The sequence below is a fragment of the Chlorocebus sabaeus genome, chromosome 9, assembly GCF_047675955.1.
Source record: "Chlorocebus sabaeus isolate Y175 chromosome 9, mChlSab1.0.hap1, whole genome shotgun sequence".
In the NCBI taxonomy this organism is placed as follows: Eukaryota; Metazoa; Chordata; class Mammalia; order Primates; family Cercopithecidae; genus Chlorocebus; species Chlorocebus sabaeus.
The window spans coordinates 117,157,691-117,177,558 of NC_132912.1; the positions used below are offsets into that span (position 1 = coordinate 117,157,691).

Below are 19,868 nucleotides of genomic sequence, written 5' to 3' on the forward strand. Positions count from 1 at the left end.
CTACAGGCTGTCGTTTCATTTTTTGGTGGAATTCTTTGAAACACAAAAGTTTAAAAATTTTGATAAAGTTCAATTTATTTATCTATTAACACTAATAATTTTAAATAAATCATAGATCATCAGAAAATAGAGCTCTGGTCAGTTGCTTCAGGGCAAATTTTTCTAAATCTATCCAGTCAAGTGTGAAAGATGTCAATTTTTAGAGTTCTAAAATACATTTAAGAGAATTTTAATGTTGGCCGGGTGCGGTGGCTCACGCCTGTAATCCCAGCACTTTGGGAGGCCGAGACGGGCGGATCACGAGGTCAGGAGATCGAGACCATCCTGGCTAACATAGTGAAACCCCGTCTCTACTAAAAAATGCAAAAAACTAGCCGGGCACGGTGGCGGGCGCCTGTAGTCCCAGCTACTCGGGAGGCTGAGGCAGGAGAATGGCACGAACCCGGGAGGTGGAGTTTGCAGTGAGCTGAGATCCAGCCACTGCACTCCAGCCTGGGAGACAGAGCAAGACTCCGTCTCAAAAAAAAAAAAAAAAAAAAAAAGGAATTTTAATGTCTCAGCATATACATTTTTAAGTAACCAGAGTATAGATCTACACTAAATGGGCAGTAAGATATTCCAAATATGGGATCTGTGTCTGTTACTGAGTCAAATTTACATTCCTGGCTTTTGGTTATTGGTGTTCTGAAACTTCTGTTTTTTCTTCTCAAGAGTCGGTTTAGCATCCAGCCCCAAATATATTATAATGTTGACTTTATTATTTAAGTCATATATTAGTTCCCCAAAATTGTGAAATATCATCCCTTACAATTGACCTATTAAACTAATTTATAAAAATGTTATCTCATTTAACCCTCTTCTAAAGAGAAATAACTAGTTCACATCAGGAAAAAATGAGTATAAAAAACACAGAGGAAAACAGGGGAAGGAAGATTTTGATTTGCATTTAGAAGGAAATAGTGTTTTAAACCTGTTGCTGAATTAAAACTCGGTCTCATTTATCATCATCAGTGCTCAGTGTATCGCCTGGCCAGGAGTAAGTGCTTAATAAATGTCTGTGAATGAATGATTGAAGGAGGCCAATTAATTACCTCCACAGCTATTTATTGGCCTAATTTAGCAAGCACCATGGCAAGATTCACCATCAATTTTCTCTAATCTCTAAATTAAAGGAAGCTAGATGCTAGTGTAGTTAAGTCCTCACTTAACGTCAATAGGTTATTGGAAACTGCAATTTTAAGCAAAATAACATACAGCAGGACCTTGAAGAACGTTGCTTATTTCAACCTAGTTTCATCACAACATTGATGAGGGGAAAAACTAGACTCTTATTTTAATATATCAATTCTCTTAAATCACAGTCTCCAAGAACCTATTGATGATGATAAGTAGAGACCTACTGTATACAGCACTGGGATCACCCCTTTTATAACTTCCCCATTACAGCCAATCCTTGACAGCTCCAATTTAATTGTTTCACTGAAGAAAAATGATTTAATCCTATGAACATTAGAAATTATTAACAAGGGTAATCCATAACTGAAAAACAGAATCATTCTTATGGTCTTTTCTCGATAGAAGGTACACCGGGTCTCAACTTTTGCTACTGCTTCTGAACCACACCGTTGCGTGCTTTTGTTCTTTCACATCGACCTTCACTGTCCTTGTAGAAAATCAGATGTTTCCAGGAAAGTTCTCATAGGTTTTGGTTATAATACACAATCAAATGAACCCCCATTAAATCAGTTTTTATCATTATTAGCCCGTGTCACGCACGCACAAAAATATCTGCATATGCAGGACACAAACTTTAAGGTTATTAGAATTAGACATTTGTCCAGGGATTAAAATCTTTCTATTAACAAGACCCTCTGGTGGCCAGTGCCTCTAGAAGCCCCTCACTTCTTGAATATGGTCAAAGCCTCTCAGAGGTTATGGAGTAGCTGTCTGAATTCCCAAGGAGTGGATTCTGGCTGAATGCTGTCACCAGTTGGGTGTGGTTCTATATTAGGCTGGATGGCTTCAGCAAACATTCACCTCTCTAGTTGTTTGGAGAAAAAAAAAAAAACCCACTAGTATGTTCAAATTTTATAAGTAGATTTAACTATAATCATTTAAAACTTTCCACAAAGAATTTTTAAAAATCAGGTAAAGGGAGACCCAGTGACACACCCATCTCAGCAATTCTGCAGAATGTGCTTTCCACATACCACAACCGCTCACTGGGGAATAAGTTTTTTGGAATAGATAATGTTTCTAGGTACCAAATTCTTAGCCCTTGAAATACCAAAGGCATGACAAATTTTGGGCATTTCTAAAGAAAAAGGAAAATTCTCAAGAAGAGGCCTCTTTCCCTTTTCTAAATTAAACACCTTATTTTTATTTTTATTTTTTTGAGACAGAGTCTTGCTCTGTTGCCCAGGTTGTAGTGCAGTGGTGCGATCTCGGCTCATTGCAACCTCTGCTTCCCAGGTTCAAGCAATTCTCCTGCCTCAGCCTCCCAAGTAGCTGGGATTATAGGCATGTGCCACCACACCCAACTAATTTTTGTATTTTTAGTAGAGACAGGGTTTCATCATGTTGGCCAGGCTGGTCTCAAACTCCTGACCTCAAGTGATCTGTCTGCCTTGGCCTCCCAAATACTGGGATTACAGGCATGAGCCACTGCACCTGGCCAACACCCTATTTAAATGATAAAACTTTGAACCCAACCCCGGCAGGAAATAACTGATGGGGGCCCTAAGAGGTCATCTGTGCATAGTTCCTTACTTAGACAAAGTAATCTATGACATACCAGATGAAATCTCATATTTGGAAGATATTATTATTATCACCATCATTGTCATCCTCTATCAACCCAGAATAAGATACTGTTTAAAAATAATAGGCCGGGCATGATGGCTTATACCTGAAATCCCTGCACTTTGGGAGGCTGAGGCGGGTGAATTACTTGAGGTCAGGAGTTTGAGACCAGCCTGGCCCACATGGTGAAACCCTGTCTCTTCTAAAAATACAGAAATTAGCTGGGTGTTGATGGCAGGCACCTGTAATCCCAGCTACTCAGGAGGCTATGGCAGGAGAATTGTTTGAACCTGGGAGGTGGAGATTGCAGTGAGCTGAAATCGCAGCACTGCATTCCAACCAGGGCAACAAAGTGAGAGTCTGTCTCAAAACAAAAAACAAAACTACTGTGTGTGTGTGTGTGTGTGTGTGTGTGTGTGTGTGTGTGTGTGTGTGTGTTTGTATCTGTGTATAATACAATAGTATATATATATATCTCTCTCACACTCATGGCTATTTTGTTCCTTTAAGTCCTCAGATTGGGCCACCCTAAGTTGCTAGTGTTCTTATCTATTGTAGTGACAAGCTACTATATTTCTATTTATGTTTCTATTTCTATTTCTTGGCCTTCAGTTTTACCTCCTTTCCTGTTACCCTAGTAAGCCAATTTTTTAGACCTCGGGGGAGCATTCACTTACAGGACTCTCACTGTACTTAACAAATTTAAATGCCTGTCTCCACTTTCATTCTTCTTTTTGGCACCATGAGAGTCCGAGTGACTAATTCTAAGACAAGTGAATAGAGATGGGGGTGTGCGATTCTGCTGTGGGGACCTGTTGGAGCACTGCCTAGCTTTCTGGACTCAGAGTGCTTACATCCCCAAATATAAATGAACATCTTGAGAGAGCCTTAAGATAAGTTGGCAGCATCCAGAATTTTGTGACAGTTTTAAGATTGCCGGTTCTTGTCTAAAGCGTCAATAAGAGTTACAGTTTCCTTCAGCAAGTGTCAAATATATATTTACATCATGGCAACTCGTATTTATAGCAAAAGAGGAAAGATTCCTTTCAAAGAGATTTAATATATGTACCCCTCCTGCTCAGAAATCCAATTTATACTTCAGGGACACAGAATGTCATGTCTAGCAGTATTTCAAAGGGGAAGGAAGAGAAACTTAGCAGACACTTCACAAACAAAGCCCGAAACAAAGTGAAAATGGTTTTTCCAAATCTCTAGGCATAAGGTTGTCCAAATGGCCCAAAGATATACTAAGATAGAATGAGGCTACAAGGAAGTTTGGAGGACAGAAATAAAGATACACCCAACCAACAATGGATGTTATGGAAAATGAATGGGGAAGCCAGTGAAGCAGAGAAACAGTCTGTGCCGTGCATCTCAGCTTTACAATCATGCAGGCGTCCTCAGCTCAGTGAGCCCAGGCCTGGGTCACACACTGCAGAAACAAGGACCAGGAAGTGGACTTGGGCAATGGAAGGCTGGGCGTCTGGCTGCCAGAGTGGCAAATGGCGCCCCCTGCCTCTGAGATGGACATCCGACCTCAGGTCAAGCTCCCAGCTCACATCCATTAAAAACAAAACAAAACAAACAAACAAGAAAAACTCCCTCAAGCTCCAAGACAAGCTCCAAGATAAAAGTCAATGAAGGGCCACAAAAAACCCTGGAAGACATTGACTTATCTCAAAGATATCTTGGATATGTTACTCAATGGCTCTAGGTTTCCCCTATTCTGAAATTTCTAAGTGCCGGAGAGGTCTTCCATGTAAAAGGACACATGTTTTTCAAAATAACTAAGATGTAATTCCTTGGAGAATCGGCATTTAGCCAAATACACTAGGCTTTTAAAGCAATATCTTTAATGTACAAAATCTCCACCATGTATCTATGATCGAAAAACTAAGTATATACTGTTATGTACATTACACTTTGCATCTGAAGCATAAAGACTATTTCATATGAACAAACTATAGGCACATGTCTAGTAAAAAGACAAGGGGAGAGAGACCATTAGATGTTTTTAAGTTCAGGTCACTAACTCCTTTTGGCCTAACGCTTTTTATCATTTAAATCCAGAATATCTGACGGTGTCAAAAACTTCAAATGCAGACTGAAAAGAGAAAAGAATGTATATTTACTTTTTTTTTTTTTTTTGAGACAGAGTCTCTCTCTACCGCCCAGCTGGAGTTCGATGGCACGATCTCCGCTCACTGCAAGCCCCACCTCCCGGGTTTACGCCATTCTCCTGCCTCAGCCTCCCGAGTAGCTGGGACTACAGGCGCCCGCCAAGTCGCCCGGCTATTTTTTGTATTTTTTAGTAGAGACGGGGTTTCACTGTGTTAGCCAGGATGGTCTCGATCTCCTGACCTCGTGATCCGCCCGTCTCGGCCTCCCAAAGTGCTGGGATTACAGGCTTGAGCCACTGCACCTGGCCTTACATTTTTAATAAAGCACCATTTAGGAACATAGGGGTGCCATAATTTTTATAATCATTTAATATTTCTATGGAAAAGTAAATATTTCTTAATTTTGTGATCTAAATGACTGAGGATCATTCTTGGTCTAAGACTCAATAAGAATGCAATTTTCTGGCTAAAAGGGATGAAAAATAAAAGTGTGCTTTAAAAATTATCTTCACACATATTTATACTGAAACGCATGGCCCTCATATGAAGGAGCGTTCCTGGGGAGGAGGGGGCCTGGGTCTAGTCCAGGCACTGCCACGTCCTAGAGGTGAGCCCCTGGACAGTTACTTAGCCAGGGCCTCCATATTTGGTCTCCTCACTGAGTCTATTTCCCAAAAATGCTGTGAAAAGTGAACAGAATGATGGCATCAAAAACCATTTAAAATCAGGCGCGGTGGCTCAATCCTGTAATCCCAGCACTTTGGGAGGCTGAGATGGCCAGATCACTTGAGGTCAGGTGTTTGAGACCAGCCTGGCCAACAGAGTGAAACCCTGTCTCTACTAAAAATACAAAAATTAGCCGGGCATGGTGGCGCATGCCTGTAATCCCAGCTACTCGGGAGACTGAGGCAGGAGAATCGCTTGAAGCCGGGAGGCGGAGGCTGCAGTGAGCTGAGATCGTGCCACTGCATGCAAACCTGGGCAACAGAGTGAGACTCTGTCTCCAAAAAAAACAAAAAAAAAGCAATTTAAGACCACCACACCGACCAAGGTGGGTGCGTTCCACACCAAGATACTTCACCTGGTGATGTAGGAGTCTCATTGTTCCTGATTTATAGAGGAGGCAAGTGACACTCAACAGGATAAATAAGCAGCCCAAGGTCACACAGCTAGCAAGTAACAGAGACATCTGAACCCAAGATTCCAGCGTCCATGGGCTTTTCAACTGTCCACATGGCTACTCATGGACATGAGGTAGTGTTAGTCACTGACCAGCTATTGACACTTTGTGCTGTGTTATTTGTACAAACTGTGTAACTTTATAGGGCCTGTGACACTTTTCTTTCTACAAAAAGTCTCTCTCTAAAAGTTGAAACATATAATAGCCAAGTGAGGAAGTTTACATTTTAATGAATCAATAATGTATTTTTTCTTAAATATCGGAGATAACCAAAATCTTTTTTCTTTCTTTTTTTTTTTTTTTTTTTTTGAGACAGGGTTTTGCTGTGTCACCCAGGCAGGAGTGCAGTGGCTCGATCTCGGCTCACTGCAACCTCCACCTCCTGGGTTCAAGCAATCCTGCTTCAACCTCTGCGTAGCTGGGACTACAGGCATGCACTACCAAGCCCAGCTAATTTTGTTTTCGTGTTTTTGGTAGAGACAGGGTTTTGCCATGTTGCCCAAGCTGGTCTTGAACTCCTGGGCTCAAGCAGTTTGCCCACCTCAGCAGAAATAACTAAAATCTTAATTTGACTAATGGCTGCTATAGTAAGGTCTCTTTAAAATATACAACTGAAGGTTTTTTTTTTTAAGAAAAAAAAAAGCATAATTTCTTTATGAGTTTATAAACATTCTCTAAAGTATCATCTTGACATTTTATAAATAAAAATTTTCCCCAAAAATACTAACTAGCACTCATAATTTAAAATAATCTGTTGGCTGAGCATGATAACTCACACCTGTAATCCCACACGTTAGGAGGTCAAGGCAGGTGGATCACTTGAGGCCAGGAGTTTGAGACCAGCCTGGCCAACATAGCCAAACTCCGTCTCTACCAAAAATACAAAAATTAGCTGGGTGTGGTGGTGCACACCTGTAATCCCAGCTACTCAGGAGGCTGAGACATAAGAATCGCTTGAGCCTGGGAGGCGGAGGTTGCAGTGAGCCAAGTTTGCACCATTGTACTCCAGCCTGGGTGACACAGCAAGACTCTGTGTCAAAAAAATAAAAAAAATTAAAAAAAAAAAGTAAAATAATCTGTCAAGAGTTTTAGAGAGTGTTGTACCTATCAAAAAATTTGCTAATGGCAAATGGCACGTGTGCCTTAACTCCAGGCACGTGTGTCTTTGATAAGCAGGATTGCTTCAATAAGCAATATTATTTTCAAAACATAGAGAATGCTGAAATTAGCATCACTGCATACTGATAAGTACAGTACATATACCTTTTAGGATTCAGCCACTCAACAACCAAGTGAGCACAAAGAAAAAGCTTGGGTAGACTGACGACGAAAATTCAGTAAACCAGAACAAGCTCCTCAATGGAAGCATCAGGGATATGACACGCGGAGCAGCACATGGTTAAGAGTCCTTTAGGACTGTTTTAAGACCCGTGATAACATCTGTGCTTGCCTCCTCCTCCATCCTTCAGCTATTACTGTTGGTTAATTTGGTTCAAATCAAGTTCGCACCATTCCGGGAACTCCTACTTAATTTTAAATTACGACCCCTTCATAGCCTCATCAGGGCTCTCGGCTCCCCCAGTGTGGAGAGTCCCAACTGAGGACGGCTGCAGAAGCATTGCCGACAGTGATGAAAACGAAGGGATGGGGCAGACATGTGAGGCAGGAACAGAAAACAGAAGGCAAAGCCTCTCTTCTCCATCATGTGGGAGTTAGGACAAATCAAAAGACGACTGCTCTGAGTCAGCTCAAGGAGAAACACTGATGTTGCCATAGATCTTTTAATGCTGCCCAAACATGTTAATATGGTTATAGTTTATCACCTGTAAGACAACTTTTGTATATCTGTTACTAAACACTATTGTGTTTTGCTGTGACCTGTTACGTATTGAACCCAGGAAAATATTCCAATTATATATATTATATTTTGTTTCAATACATCCAAAAACAAAATAATAATATATATATATATTTTCTTTTTTCAAAGCAGTGGATAATAAATTTTATGGTCTTAAACATACTTCCTGCTTCTTCATCTAGAGCCCTTAGAAGTGACATATTTCTCCCAACGAGAGACGCTATGCCCATTCTAAGACAACTGTTGGGTATAGTCATGACACACGCAGGCATGCTGAGAGCTCAAAAGCTCGGCACTAACTCTTGGAGATACACCTTATTAGCCTTCCCAGGGTGCTAATAAATCTCCACTATGCAGGGTGCTGCCTGGAGAAACCTGCCTCCTTACCTTTGATATGGGGAATGAAGTGGTGTCGGAAAGGGGGGTTGGGGCGGGAGTCGCTGTGGGTGGGGCTGAGGCTGCTGGTGCGCAGGTACGACAACCTCTGCACACCAGGAGACAAAAGCTCTGTGCAGCAAGGAGTCAGGGGCAGGGCACAGTGGAAACAGAAAAGAAGAACAGAAATTAACACAGGAGCAGGGAAAGTGCCATCGTTCCAAGGGAAAACAAAATAAAGAACGTTAATCAGGAGGCTGAAAAGGGAGGAAGGAGAAAGGGTTAAGAATGCACCTGCTAAGGCTGAGGCAAAGTGGGGGAGAGTGCAAAGAGGTTCAGGCGGGTACTGAGTCACTCTCTGAGAATAAATGGCTTTGGTGAGAAGAAATGGTCACCTGGATGGTCTCTGTTCAGCCAGTAGCAGACACATCATTTAGATTCAACAACAGCTGTTTTTAAAAAGCACCTGACAAAACAGAACCCTCTGAAATGCTTATTAAAAAAATGACAATCATTGTATTTATATGTAAGGGTCAGGTTTTTTTTTTTTTCCTTAAGCAAACTTATCCCACTGTAAGTTGAATTTTATTTTGCCTACATAGAAGGAAAACCTGTTTGTGTTCCCTGTGTGGCAAAGAGGTCTATATGATCCCGAGAACTTCAGCAGGAGTACTAGAGGCTGGAAACTCAGTTATCTCAGGAAGAATGGACCATTCAACTTCAACCCAGACCGAGGGGGTTTTAAATCATCATCTGGCATCTAGAACTTGTGGAGTGGACTCTGGGGTGTTCTGTATGGATCACAAGTATGCTATCAGAATTCCTCCAGCTTCACTTTAGAAGGGCAGACCTCAAAATAACTATAAGCCTAACGAGTGGCATCAGGCATACATGTAATATATTGTGAAAGGAAAGAAGGAGAAGGAGAAGGTTCTAAAGTCTATTGGCATCAGAACCATGATTGGAACAGATGGAAACTTTCCCAATAAGGACACGAGCTTTTGGGGGAAGAAGTGTTGACTGGCCACTCCCCTCACTATTCAGGGGTCTCTGGAACAACAATGCCCCTATAACCCCACGCCACTCCGGTAACTCCATGGCTGGGGTCTCAGTGACCTCAGCACATGTACATGAGCAGGGTGGCAGCATAAAGGATTTTTTTTTTTTTTTTTGAGACAGAGTCTTGCTCTATCACCCAGGTTGGGTGCAGTGGCACGACCTCAGCTCACTGCAACCTTCGCCTCCCAGGTTCAAGCAATTCTCCTGTCTCAGTCTCCCAAGTAGCTGGGACTACAGGTGCACGCCACCACACCCGGCTAATTTTTGTATTTTTAGTAGAGACGGGGTTTCACCATATTGGTCAGGCTGGTTCTTGAACTCCTGACATCAGGTGATCCACCTGTCTCAACCTCCTAAAGTGCTGGGATAACAGGCGTAAGCCATCACACCCGGCCCAGCATAAAGGATTTCTTATTATCCAAATACACAAGGGCTTAAATCAAGACCCATGTACTGGGCATGAATAAAATGAATATAGTAGCCCATGAAATAAGGGAAAAAAATTTCCTGAGAACTTTCATTTAACGTAATTCAATAAACAGCATATTTACCAGTGTAGAGAAAATTATACATTATCAAAGGATCAAACAGTTTGAATTATCTGCAAACATTAAATCTAGGGTCTTAGAGAGAAGATTGCAGCCTTTTATCATTCTGTTAATTCCTTTGGTTTTATTTCTTGTACAATTTATTTTAAAAAAAGGTAGCATATGGGTTTGTTCTCATCTACCCATCCAGAAGCAAGAAGCTTAACAGGAAGTCTTCGCAGATGCACACTATCACCATTAAGTTTCATTAGAGGCCAGAATCTTCCTTGTGAATCTATTTCTCAGGGAATCTTGGATCTTTACTGGGGTCTCCATTCTTCTCCTACTACACACAGGAGACACCCACTAGTAGCCACAGACACTAAATTCTCTGCAGATGAAGGTCCACTAAAATCTGCTACTTCGTGGCATTCTCCACTGTAGTGATGCCTAATAATTTTATGTTTTCCAAGTATGATGGAAAATCTTAGAGTTGGAAATGATTTTATGTTTTCTAAGTCTGATTGAAAATCTTAGGGTTGGAAACGATTTTATATTTTCTAAGTCTGACTGAAAATCTTAGGGTTGGAAAGGATCTTAAAAGTGATCAAGAACAGCCCTGAGTCCTCTTTCTAGAAGGTGCTCAACCAAGCATGCTTACTAACACCACGTGCCTAGGTAAGGGAAGCATAATACATCTGTTAAAAATGACTAACACTGAATTTTAGATGATGTTGGTATGCCTAGAAAGCACATCAAAGTATTTTCTTTGAGAGATCTCCATTTTAAGTCTCAAAGTGAAGATATTTTCGTTAATCCTAATTTTTTTTTAAAAACCCTTGCTTCCAGTAGCTCACTGTCAAAATATAATTAATAAATCAAAATGTACACAGCCATAGGATGACTGATGTTTCAAGAAAAGGTACAGCATAAAATATAGTTGGATACCAGTTTTCATTTTGCTCTGGGAGAGGGATGGAAATGTTTAGTCATCGGTTTTTCAATGTGCTATCAATAGTAGGGGAAAAAAATCACAGAAATACAGTTTGTTACAGAGTGAATCCCAGGAACAGTCACCCTTACCAGGTCTGTGGAAATGCTGGGGAGAGCGCGACGTGGTTGGAGTGTAGCTGTGGCGGCTGTACACAGGAGAGTTGATGGAGCCCTGGCTCGTGGACCGATGGATCATCCGATCCCGAACATCCTGGTATCCCTGGAAACAAAGCTCAACACATTCAGGCCATCACCATTCCTCAGTAGGAACCACGTTTCACAAACATTGCCAAGGAACCATCATGTCTACTTGTTTATATATATTTGATTAACATATGCACTTATTTTTATGTGCAAAATTTACAGGTATTTTATATGCAAATGAGCATTCTGTGGCTAATACATTGCGCTCAAAATCTGCAGTACTTGGGCTTATTACAAAATTTTACGAGCCAAGTGTGGTGGCTCACACCTGTGATCCCAGCACTTTGGGAGGCTAAGGTGGGAGGATGGCTTGAAGACAGGAGTTCGAGAACAACCCGGGCAACATAACGAGACCTGTCTTTACAAAAAATTATAAAAAATTAGCCAGGTATGGTGGCACATGCCTGCAATCCCAGCTACTCAGGAGTTCAGGCTGCAGTAAACAATGATTGTGCCAGTGTACTCCAGACTGTATGATAGAGTGAGACTCTGTTTCTTAAAAAAATTTTTTTAAAGATGAAAACATATAAACCTTAATAGAGATAGGGCTATGGGACAAAAGATAATAATTCCAATGACCATGCTGACATTGTACTTTTCAGTTTCATAAGTATGTTCACATACCTACCAGATCTGCATAACAAGAAGAAAAGGTAGATCACATACTATCACCTCCTTCCCCTCCCCCCACTAATGTAGAAACACGGTTTCAAGCAGGTAAGAGCCCTGTGTGTAGGCGTGTGACTGGTATGGGCACAGCCTGCTTCAAAACCAGCCTCCTGACACTAATCTCATCCTTTGTTCTGACCACCAACCTACCTATACTGTCTAGAACATTGATCTGGTGACATTTTAAGTAAATTCTCCTGAATAACAAGTTGATGGTTGCCATAAAGTCGGTATTTTACTTCTCACCTTGGAAAACATATTCCAAGAAAATAATTTAAAATGCCCTTTTAGGCCGGGCGCGGTGGCTCAAGCCTGTAATCCCAGCACTTTGGGAGGCCGAGACGGGCGGATCACGAGGTCAGGAGATCGAGACCATCCTGGCTAACACGGTGAAACCCCGTCTCTACTAAAAATACAAAAAACTAGCCGGGCGAGGTGGCGGGCGCCTGTAGTCCCAGCTACTCGGGAGGCTGAGGCAGGAGAATGGCGTAAACCCGGGAGGCGGAGCTTGCAGTGAGCTGAGATCCGGCCACTGCAGTCCAGCCCGGGATACAGAGCAAGACTCCGTCTCAAAAAAAAAAAAAAAAAAAAAAAAAAAAAAAAAAAAAAAAAAATGCCCTTTTAAAGGAGGAATAATTTATTCAAATACTTTTATAGTACCACTATTCATAAAGGCAAACATTTGCGTTACATGTTCAACAAGTTGGGGCACAATTAAGAAATTACGACATACGGGCCAGGCATAGTGGCTAATGCTTGTAATCTCAGCACTCTGGGAGGCCAAGCTAGGTGGATCACCTGAGGTCAGGAGTTTGTGACCAGCCTGCCTAACATGGTGAAACCCTGTCTCTACTAAAAATACATAAATTAGCCAAGCGTGGTGGTGCACACCTGTAATCCCAGCTACTTGGGAGGCTGAGACAGGAGAATTGCTGGAACCCAGGAGGCAGAGGTTGCAGTGAGCCAAGATAGCGCCACTGCACCCCAGCCTGGGTGACAGAGTGAGACTCTGTCTCAAAAAAAAAAAAAAGGAAATTATGACATGTGAATTCAATGGAATATCATAGCACCACTAAAACATCACCTGTCTCCAAACCTAGAAAAGGATATATTAGGTAATAAGTACAAAAAAACCACATGCACACAAACACAATATAAAACTGTCTAAAGAGTTGAAAGTACAAAGAATATTTTACATTTTAGGAATCTGTTGTCCTATGAAATTTCTACTAGCACAATAAAAGTAAAAAGTTTGAAAGAATGCATTAATAACAACTAAATGAAAACCTCAGTAACCATAACTTTGTGAAATTTGAGAGCAAATGGCAAGGGGAAACTTTGGCTTGATACTAGTTGTCTATAACAATAAATTAAATAAAACAACAAAACAAAAAGTCCCCAAATTATGTGCTTCAACCTTACACAGCTGGTCAACAGAAATTAATTCTTCATAAATTCAATGCAAATTATTAGAATATAGGTAGAAATTAATAATTCATAGCACTCAGTCATAAACCATGAAAACATTACAGTATTTTTACTACTTTGAATTACAGAGATTCCCTAAAAGCAGTCCAGTTTCATAATATCCAGAAAGTTGCTTGGTTTTAGGATCAGATGATTGACTTCAGACTAAAGAGAGTAACCTCCCATCAAGATGGCTCTGCTTAAAGAATACGCCATGACTGCTGTTGGCCATTTCAGTTTATTAGGGTTCAGAAAAATTAATTATAGATATATCTATATATAGATAGATACATACATTGGGACAAGTGACTTATGTCCCTGCAGACACTTTCCTTCCACTTAGAGGCACAGACACAGATTAATGTGAGGCCATTTTTACTCCCTGGTCTCCAATTTAAGAGGAATATACTGCTGTTTCTTAGAGTTCCCTCTTCCACGGAGGTAATCCCCAAAACCACCATAATCCCACATGCAGTTTTTCTGTTCTTTTGTATGTTATGTCCTTTTTCAAAAATTCAAGTCTAGGGAAGGGTCAAGCAATTTTCAAATTCTACCCATTAAAATGGTAAAAAGAAATGGTACTTACTTCTGCTGATGGAGTAGGAGACAAAGTCCTTGGAGACTAGAAAAATAAAAGAGAATTTAAAGTCACAATGTTTGTTAACTCTTTGCTGGTTTTTTTGTTTGTTTCTTTGTTTTTTTGAGACAGAGTCTCTTTCTGTCACCCAGGTGGGAGTGCAGTGGCACAATCTCGGCTTACTGCAACCTCTGCCTCCTGGGTTCAATCGATTCTCCCGCCTCAGTCTCCCAAGTAGCTGGGAGTACAGGCATGTGCCACCACGTTCAGCTAATTTTTTGTATTTTTAGTAAAGATGGGGTTTCACCTCATTAGTCAGGATGGTCTCAATCTCCTGACCTCGTGATCCGCCCGCCTCAGCTTCCCAAAGTTTTAGGATTACAGGCGTGAGCCACCACGCCTGGCCTCTTTGCCAGTTTTAATTAGAGTTGCTTATCAGAGTCCGCCGGAAATATTAGGCAACATATACCTGCCAGCATCCCTCCCCATCTCCCTGTCTTCTGATCAGGTACAAATGCATCTGCCATGGGGCTCAGACAGGTAGACTCTGACAAAGTTCCGGGGAGATTCTGGTGCACATCTCTGCCTAAGAACCATCAATAGGCTGGGTGCAGAGGCTCACGTCTGTAATTCCGGCACTTTGGGAGGCTGACGCGGGTGGATCACGAGGTCAGGAGATCGAGACCATCCTGGCTAACATGGTAAAACCCCATCTCTACTAAAAATACAAAAAATTAGCCGGGCGTGGTGGCGTGTGCCTGTAGTCCCAGCTACTCGGGAGGCTGAGGCAGGAGAATGGCGTGAACCCAGGAGGCGGAGCTTGCAGTGAACTGAGATCGCGGCACTGCACTCCAGCCTGAGACAGAGCGAGACTTCCACTAAAAACAAAAACAAAAACAAAAACAAAAAAAAACATGAATAGATATGATTGTGATACATAGGTGATTAAGCTAGACAAGTTGGAACCATTTCCCTTATATATTCAAACTATGCTCATTTTACTCTGATGAGTTATAGCATCTACTGAAACATAGGATCTTGTTCACATGGTTGTTGACTAAATTGCAACCACAGCAATCACCATAAAATAGTTCGAGAACTAAAATAGGACTTTGGTGACTAGGCAAGGGGCATCCTGCCTTGGCTGCTTCGCCAATCTCACTACCATTCACCTCTAGCTTCCATCCTCCTAGGCTCACAGGCTTCCTTGGGGCCATCAATAAGCCAAGCCTTCTGTCACCTCAGGGCCCTTGCACTTACTGTCTCTTCTGCTGCCAGTGCTTTTCACCCAGACACCTGCAGGGCTCATTCCCCGTCAGCGCTGACGTCTCTGCTCAAACCCACAGTCACACAGTATCTCTGTGACCATTCTATCAAGAGGAGCAACCCAGCCCCAGGTACGCTTTCTCTTTACTGTGCTTCATTTTTCCTCAAAGCCCTACCACTCTGTAAAATTACATTACATATCTGTTTCTTTACTGTCTGTCTCCCACACAATGCCACAAGCTCCATGAGGGCAAGGACTGTTTGTTTACAACTACATATTCCCAGTGATGACAGCAGCTCCTGGGACATAGTAGTTGCTCAATAAGTATTTTCCAAATGAATAAAATGTTTACAATTAAAATGCAAAAAGCTTTCAAATAGAAATGAAATGCAAACAGAGCTATGGAGAACACAGCCAGGGGTGGACTTCTCCGTTTTAGAATTTGCCCTTTGCCCCACATTCTATAGTAAGTGGGTGGACTTTCTGTATTCCAAGCCTTCACAAGCTCCATGGTCTCCTCTGCAGCTACAGTCTGTCTCTAGGGGGTCTCAGCTAGGTGAAGGCTGATCTCAAGGTCAGGGCACAGGTCTGCACCTGCACTGATAGCAGGGCCCTGGAGGCACCAACGGCTGCACAGAACTAAGCTGACTCTTGCAGTGTTTCTTAAATGGCAATCTCTATAAAGGCCAGGTGCGGTGACTCACACCTGTAATCCCAGCACCTTGTGAGGCCGAGGCAGGTGGATCACTTGAGGTCAGGAGTTCACGACCAGCCCAGCCAACATGACGAAACCCCGCCTCTACCAAAAATACAAAAATTAGCCTGGCTTGGTGGCACCTGCCTGTAGTCCCAGCTACTTGGGAGGCTAAGGCAGGAGAACTGCTTGAACCTGGGAGGCGGAGGTTGCAGTGAGCCAAGATCACACCACTATACTCCAGCCGGGTGACAGAGCAAGACTCCATCTCAAAAAATGCAATATGTATATGAGGTCTATAAAAGAAGTGTGATAAAAAACTAATGGAATAAATAATAGAACAGCTTGTAAAGTTCTCTCAGTTGCAAGATGCAAGTATTGGGAAAGAGTTCACTAATATGTCTGATTTCTGATCCCAGGGGCACCCTCTATGCATAAAGAAAACCGTGGGACATCATTCCAGGTTATGACAGTAACTATAGTGTGCTGATTACGAGAGGAGCCAGCATTTTTCCTAAGCACTTATTATGTGCCCACTACTGTTCTAATGTAAATAGCTCACTTACTTTTACAGAAAACTTCTAACGTAGGTATTCTTGTTCTCTATCTTGAGTTTGCAGATAAGGAGATTGAAGTATATAATTTCCCCAAAGCTATATGGTTAGTCAGTACCAGTCTGTTATTTTATTTTATTTTATTTTATTTTTGAGACAGGGTGTTGCTCCGTCACCCAGGCTGGAGTACAATGGCATGATCATGACTCACTACAGCCTCAACCTCCTGGGTTCAAGTGATCCTCCCATCTCAGCCTCCCACGTTGCTGGGACTACAGGTGTGTGCCATCACGCCTGGCTAATTTTTGTATTTTCTTTTTTTGCAGAGATGGAATTTTGGTATGTTGCCCAGGTTTGTCTCAAACTCTTGGTCTCAAGCAATCCACCCACCTTGGCCTCCTAAAGTGCTGGGATTACAGACAGAGCCACCACGTCTGGCCGAGTCTGGTTTTAAATGCAGAGATTTTCACCTCAAAGCCCAAACTCTTGAGTGCTTAATGTTTTGCTGCCCTGAACGGAGCTGCTGGGAAACACACACAGACGCATACACCGCACACAGACACACCCGTGCACGCACACCACGAGCCCCAAATCCTTAACACCATTAAAAAAAACTCACATCCCCTTGCTTGTATGAGTCAAACATTAGTAAATTCTCATCCACAGGGTCCAAGAGCAATCTCTATGCACTTTGTTCAGGAACTTCCCCTTGCCTCTTATCCCCTACGAAACTCTGGGGGGTTCAATGCCAACTGACAACCCGGGCCAAGGCACCTGCGCTTGAGAGCCGCCGCAAGTGCAGCTACAGCTAGGTGACCACTAGGTGGCACTACATGAAAATAGATATCACTTCCTGTCACAGGGACCCTTTCCACGCAGAGCTATTCTCTGGAATAAAACCCAGATGAGAAAGTAAATAAATAAAAGCATCAATATATATAAAATGACAAATAAACATAAATATAATTATCAAATAATATTATACATCTGGAATTGAGAACAAATTAAACAGAATCACATTTTCATGCCTTTTCTTCTCTAAGACCTCAAAGCACTGTGAGATGCTAGATTGTGTATATTGTTTTAACCTTTGTTGAATAGCTAATTTGTCAGCTATTTGTTAACATCTGAGTGGACTCAAATCAGTCTACAGATGATTCTAATTTAAAAAATAAAACAGAAAAAATGACAGGGAGCTACTTGGGTAGGCGCCACAGAGAACCTTCAACCCTGGGATGGGACCGGGGAGGGGAGGATTCCAAGGGGCTGAGAGGCTCTGGTCCCACAGCGGATGGGTCTGTGGGCCGAGTATTAACGAGCCCCAAGAGGACAGGTAGCAACAATGGTAGAGATTGCCACATGCTCAGTATTTCTCCCAAGTCTGGCCTCTGAAAATTGCTTTATGTAGATTAGCTTGCTTAATCCTCACCAATACCCTGTGAGTTAGATTCTATCATTACCCTATCTGTTTTACATGTGAGGAAACTAGGACCATTTTTCTTATTTTTTTAATATAGAGACGAGGTCTCACTATGTTGTCCAGGGTGGTCTTCAACTCCTGGCCTGAAGCAATCCTCCTGCCCTCAGCCTCCCAAAATGTTGGGATTAGAGGTACGAGCACTGTACCTGGCCCAGGAAACTAGGAGCAGAATGGCTGTCACATGGTCAAAGTCAGACAATCAGCATGTGGTGATCCCTGGGTTGAGACCAGGTAATTTGATTCCAGAATCCTGGCTCACATGCCTGTGCCAGACTGTTGCCCCATGCTCTCTACTTTATTTTTTCTTGCACATTCTTAACTTTCTTAAGTTGCTGAAAACTGTAGCTACCAAAATTTAGGGGGGTGTGTTCTCTCTCTTCATGATCCCATGAATATACTTAAAGCTATCACTAGACACCCCCCAGGAGACTCTCACTCCCTTATTTGCTCTGTCCAGCTCACAGAAGCCCTGCCCTCTTTCTCCCCACTCCCTCCCCACCTCCGGACAGTTTCCATCCCAGCATGCTAATGCTTAGCCTTCTTCACTGTTGTTTGATGTGCCATTGGTCTGTTCTCCCACCTCTCATGGTGGGCTTCTGAATACCTACAAGCACCTGGTCTAGAAATCTCCAAATACTAGGCAGACAAAAGACCACCTGATTTACCTAAACTCCAAATGGTAGTTATTACAAATGTGACAAAAGAGAAGGTAAATGGTTGTACAACTCACAACCACTAGGAAGGTATTACCTCTCCAAGGCTCTGTCTCTCCTGTTTGTCATCATAGCCCGAAGTGTAGAAAGGCTCATAGGTAATAAGATCTGGACGTTCAATGTCATAAATTGCCTTGACCTTGGGAATGGCTGCTAAATCCTTGTAATCCAGGATCTCGTTGTCTACTTTTGCCTGGCAAAGTTAACCAGAAAGAACGATTACCTTGTAGTCTTGTTGCTTTGGGAAACTGTTGTTGGCACATTTCCTGTTGTTTAAAAAGTGAAGGCCTTAAAATAAACAAAAACCAAAACATCTTGCCTAGCACAGTTACACTCTTTAGAAGTTGTCCTTTACACCATGTATTAATCATTTTATACCATGTATTAATCTTTTTTTTTTAAAAAAGTCACTGAACACTTAAGAAAAAAATCTGTGTAGAATTCATGAAATAGATAAACATGCAAACCTTAAGGATAATTTCCTGAATTTATGACAGTGAAGGAAAAAGCTCAAACAGATGGTCCAATAATCCTTTCAGATGGTTAAAAACAAGAACTGCATAATTAATAAACTAAATATTTAAATATCTTTGTGGTAGAATTTAAGAACACTCAGTATCAGCATTATAAAATATATATTTAATCCCCAAATATCTATATGCAATTTAGGTGCAAGAATTTTTTTTTTTTTTTGAGATAGAATCTTAGGTGCAAGAATTTTTTAAGTCCTGCAACATATTACTACATTTTACAGGTCATCTGATCACTCTGTTGATGGTCACATATAACTGTAATTACCTAAAGGTAAACATGATTGAGGAGACTGTTCTATAAAAATGAAAATCAGGTCTCATAACAAAAATAGAAATCACTCTGAATTAGTTTTTGTTTTGGATTACCCACTCTGCTATTACAACCCACTAATTTACCCTGTCCCAGAAATGTCACTTCCAGAAGTAGATACTTACATAGATAGTATGACCTGGTGAGCCAGGAATACTGGAGCCTGGTCTAGAATAAATACTTTCCGAGGATGTCCTGGTAGGCTGTAAAATAAACAATCACTTGTAAGATTTCGGACCCTGGCTTCAGAATCTAGACTGTCCTGGGCCCTTAAACTTTACTAAAAACTCAGCTAGTGAAAAAAAGAAACATTTACCACCTTTTTGAATAAGGTAAAATACAACCTAGAAGGAAAGGTAAATGCAAACTAGTTGTATGATCCAGTTTTGAAAAGGCATGGGGAGGCCTTTCTCTGGCCCTTCCTGCTCCTTGTTCCCTACGAGAACTTCTGGTTTACCTTCGAGCATACCTCAAAGCTTCCCATTT

General features: G+C 41.7%; 1 protein-coding gene across 7 annotated transcripts in view; it reads right to left on the minus strand.

Moving 5' to 3' along the window:
• The window catches only part of ABLIM1 (actin binding LIM protein 1), a 399,253-nt gene that overhangs the window by 24,158 nt on the left and 355,227 nt on the right, over positions 1 to 19,868 (minus strand). For all 7 annotated transcript variants that reach the window (XM_007964167.3, XM_038009583.2, XM_073019388.1 and 4 more), the window contains 4 exons: positions 19,508 to 19,585; positions 18,577 to 18,732; positions 13,841 to 13,876; positions 11,005 to 11,134 (listed from right to left, as the gene is read on the minus strand). In XM_007964167.3, coding sequence (XP_007962358.3) covers positions 11,005 to 11,134; positions 13,841 to 13,876; positions 18,577 to 18,732; positions 19,508 to 19,585 — 400 coding nt within the window. The remainder of the gene's footprint in view (positions 1 to 11,004; positions 11,135 to 13,840; positions 13,877 to 18,576; positions 18,733 to 19,507; positions 19,586 to 19,868) is intronic.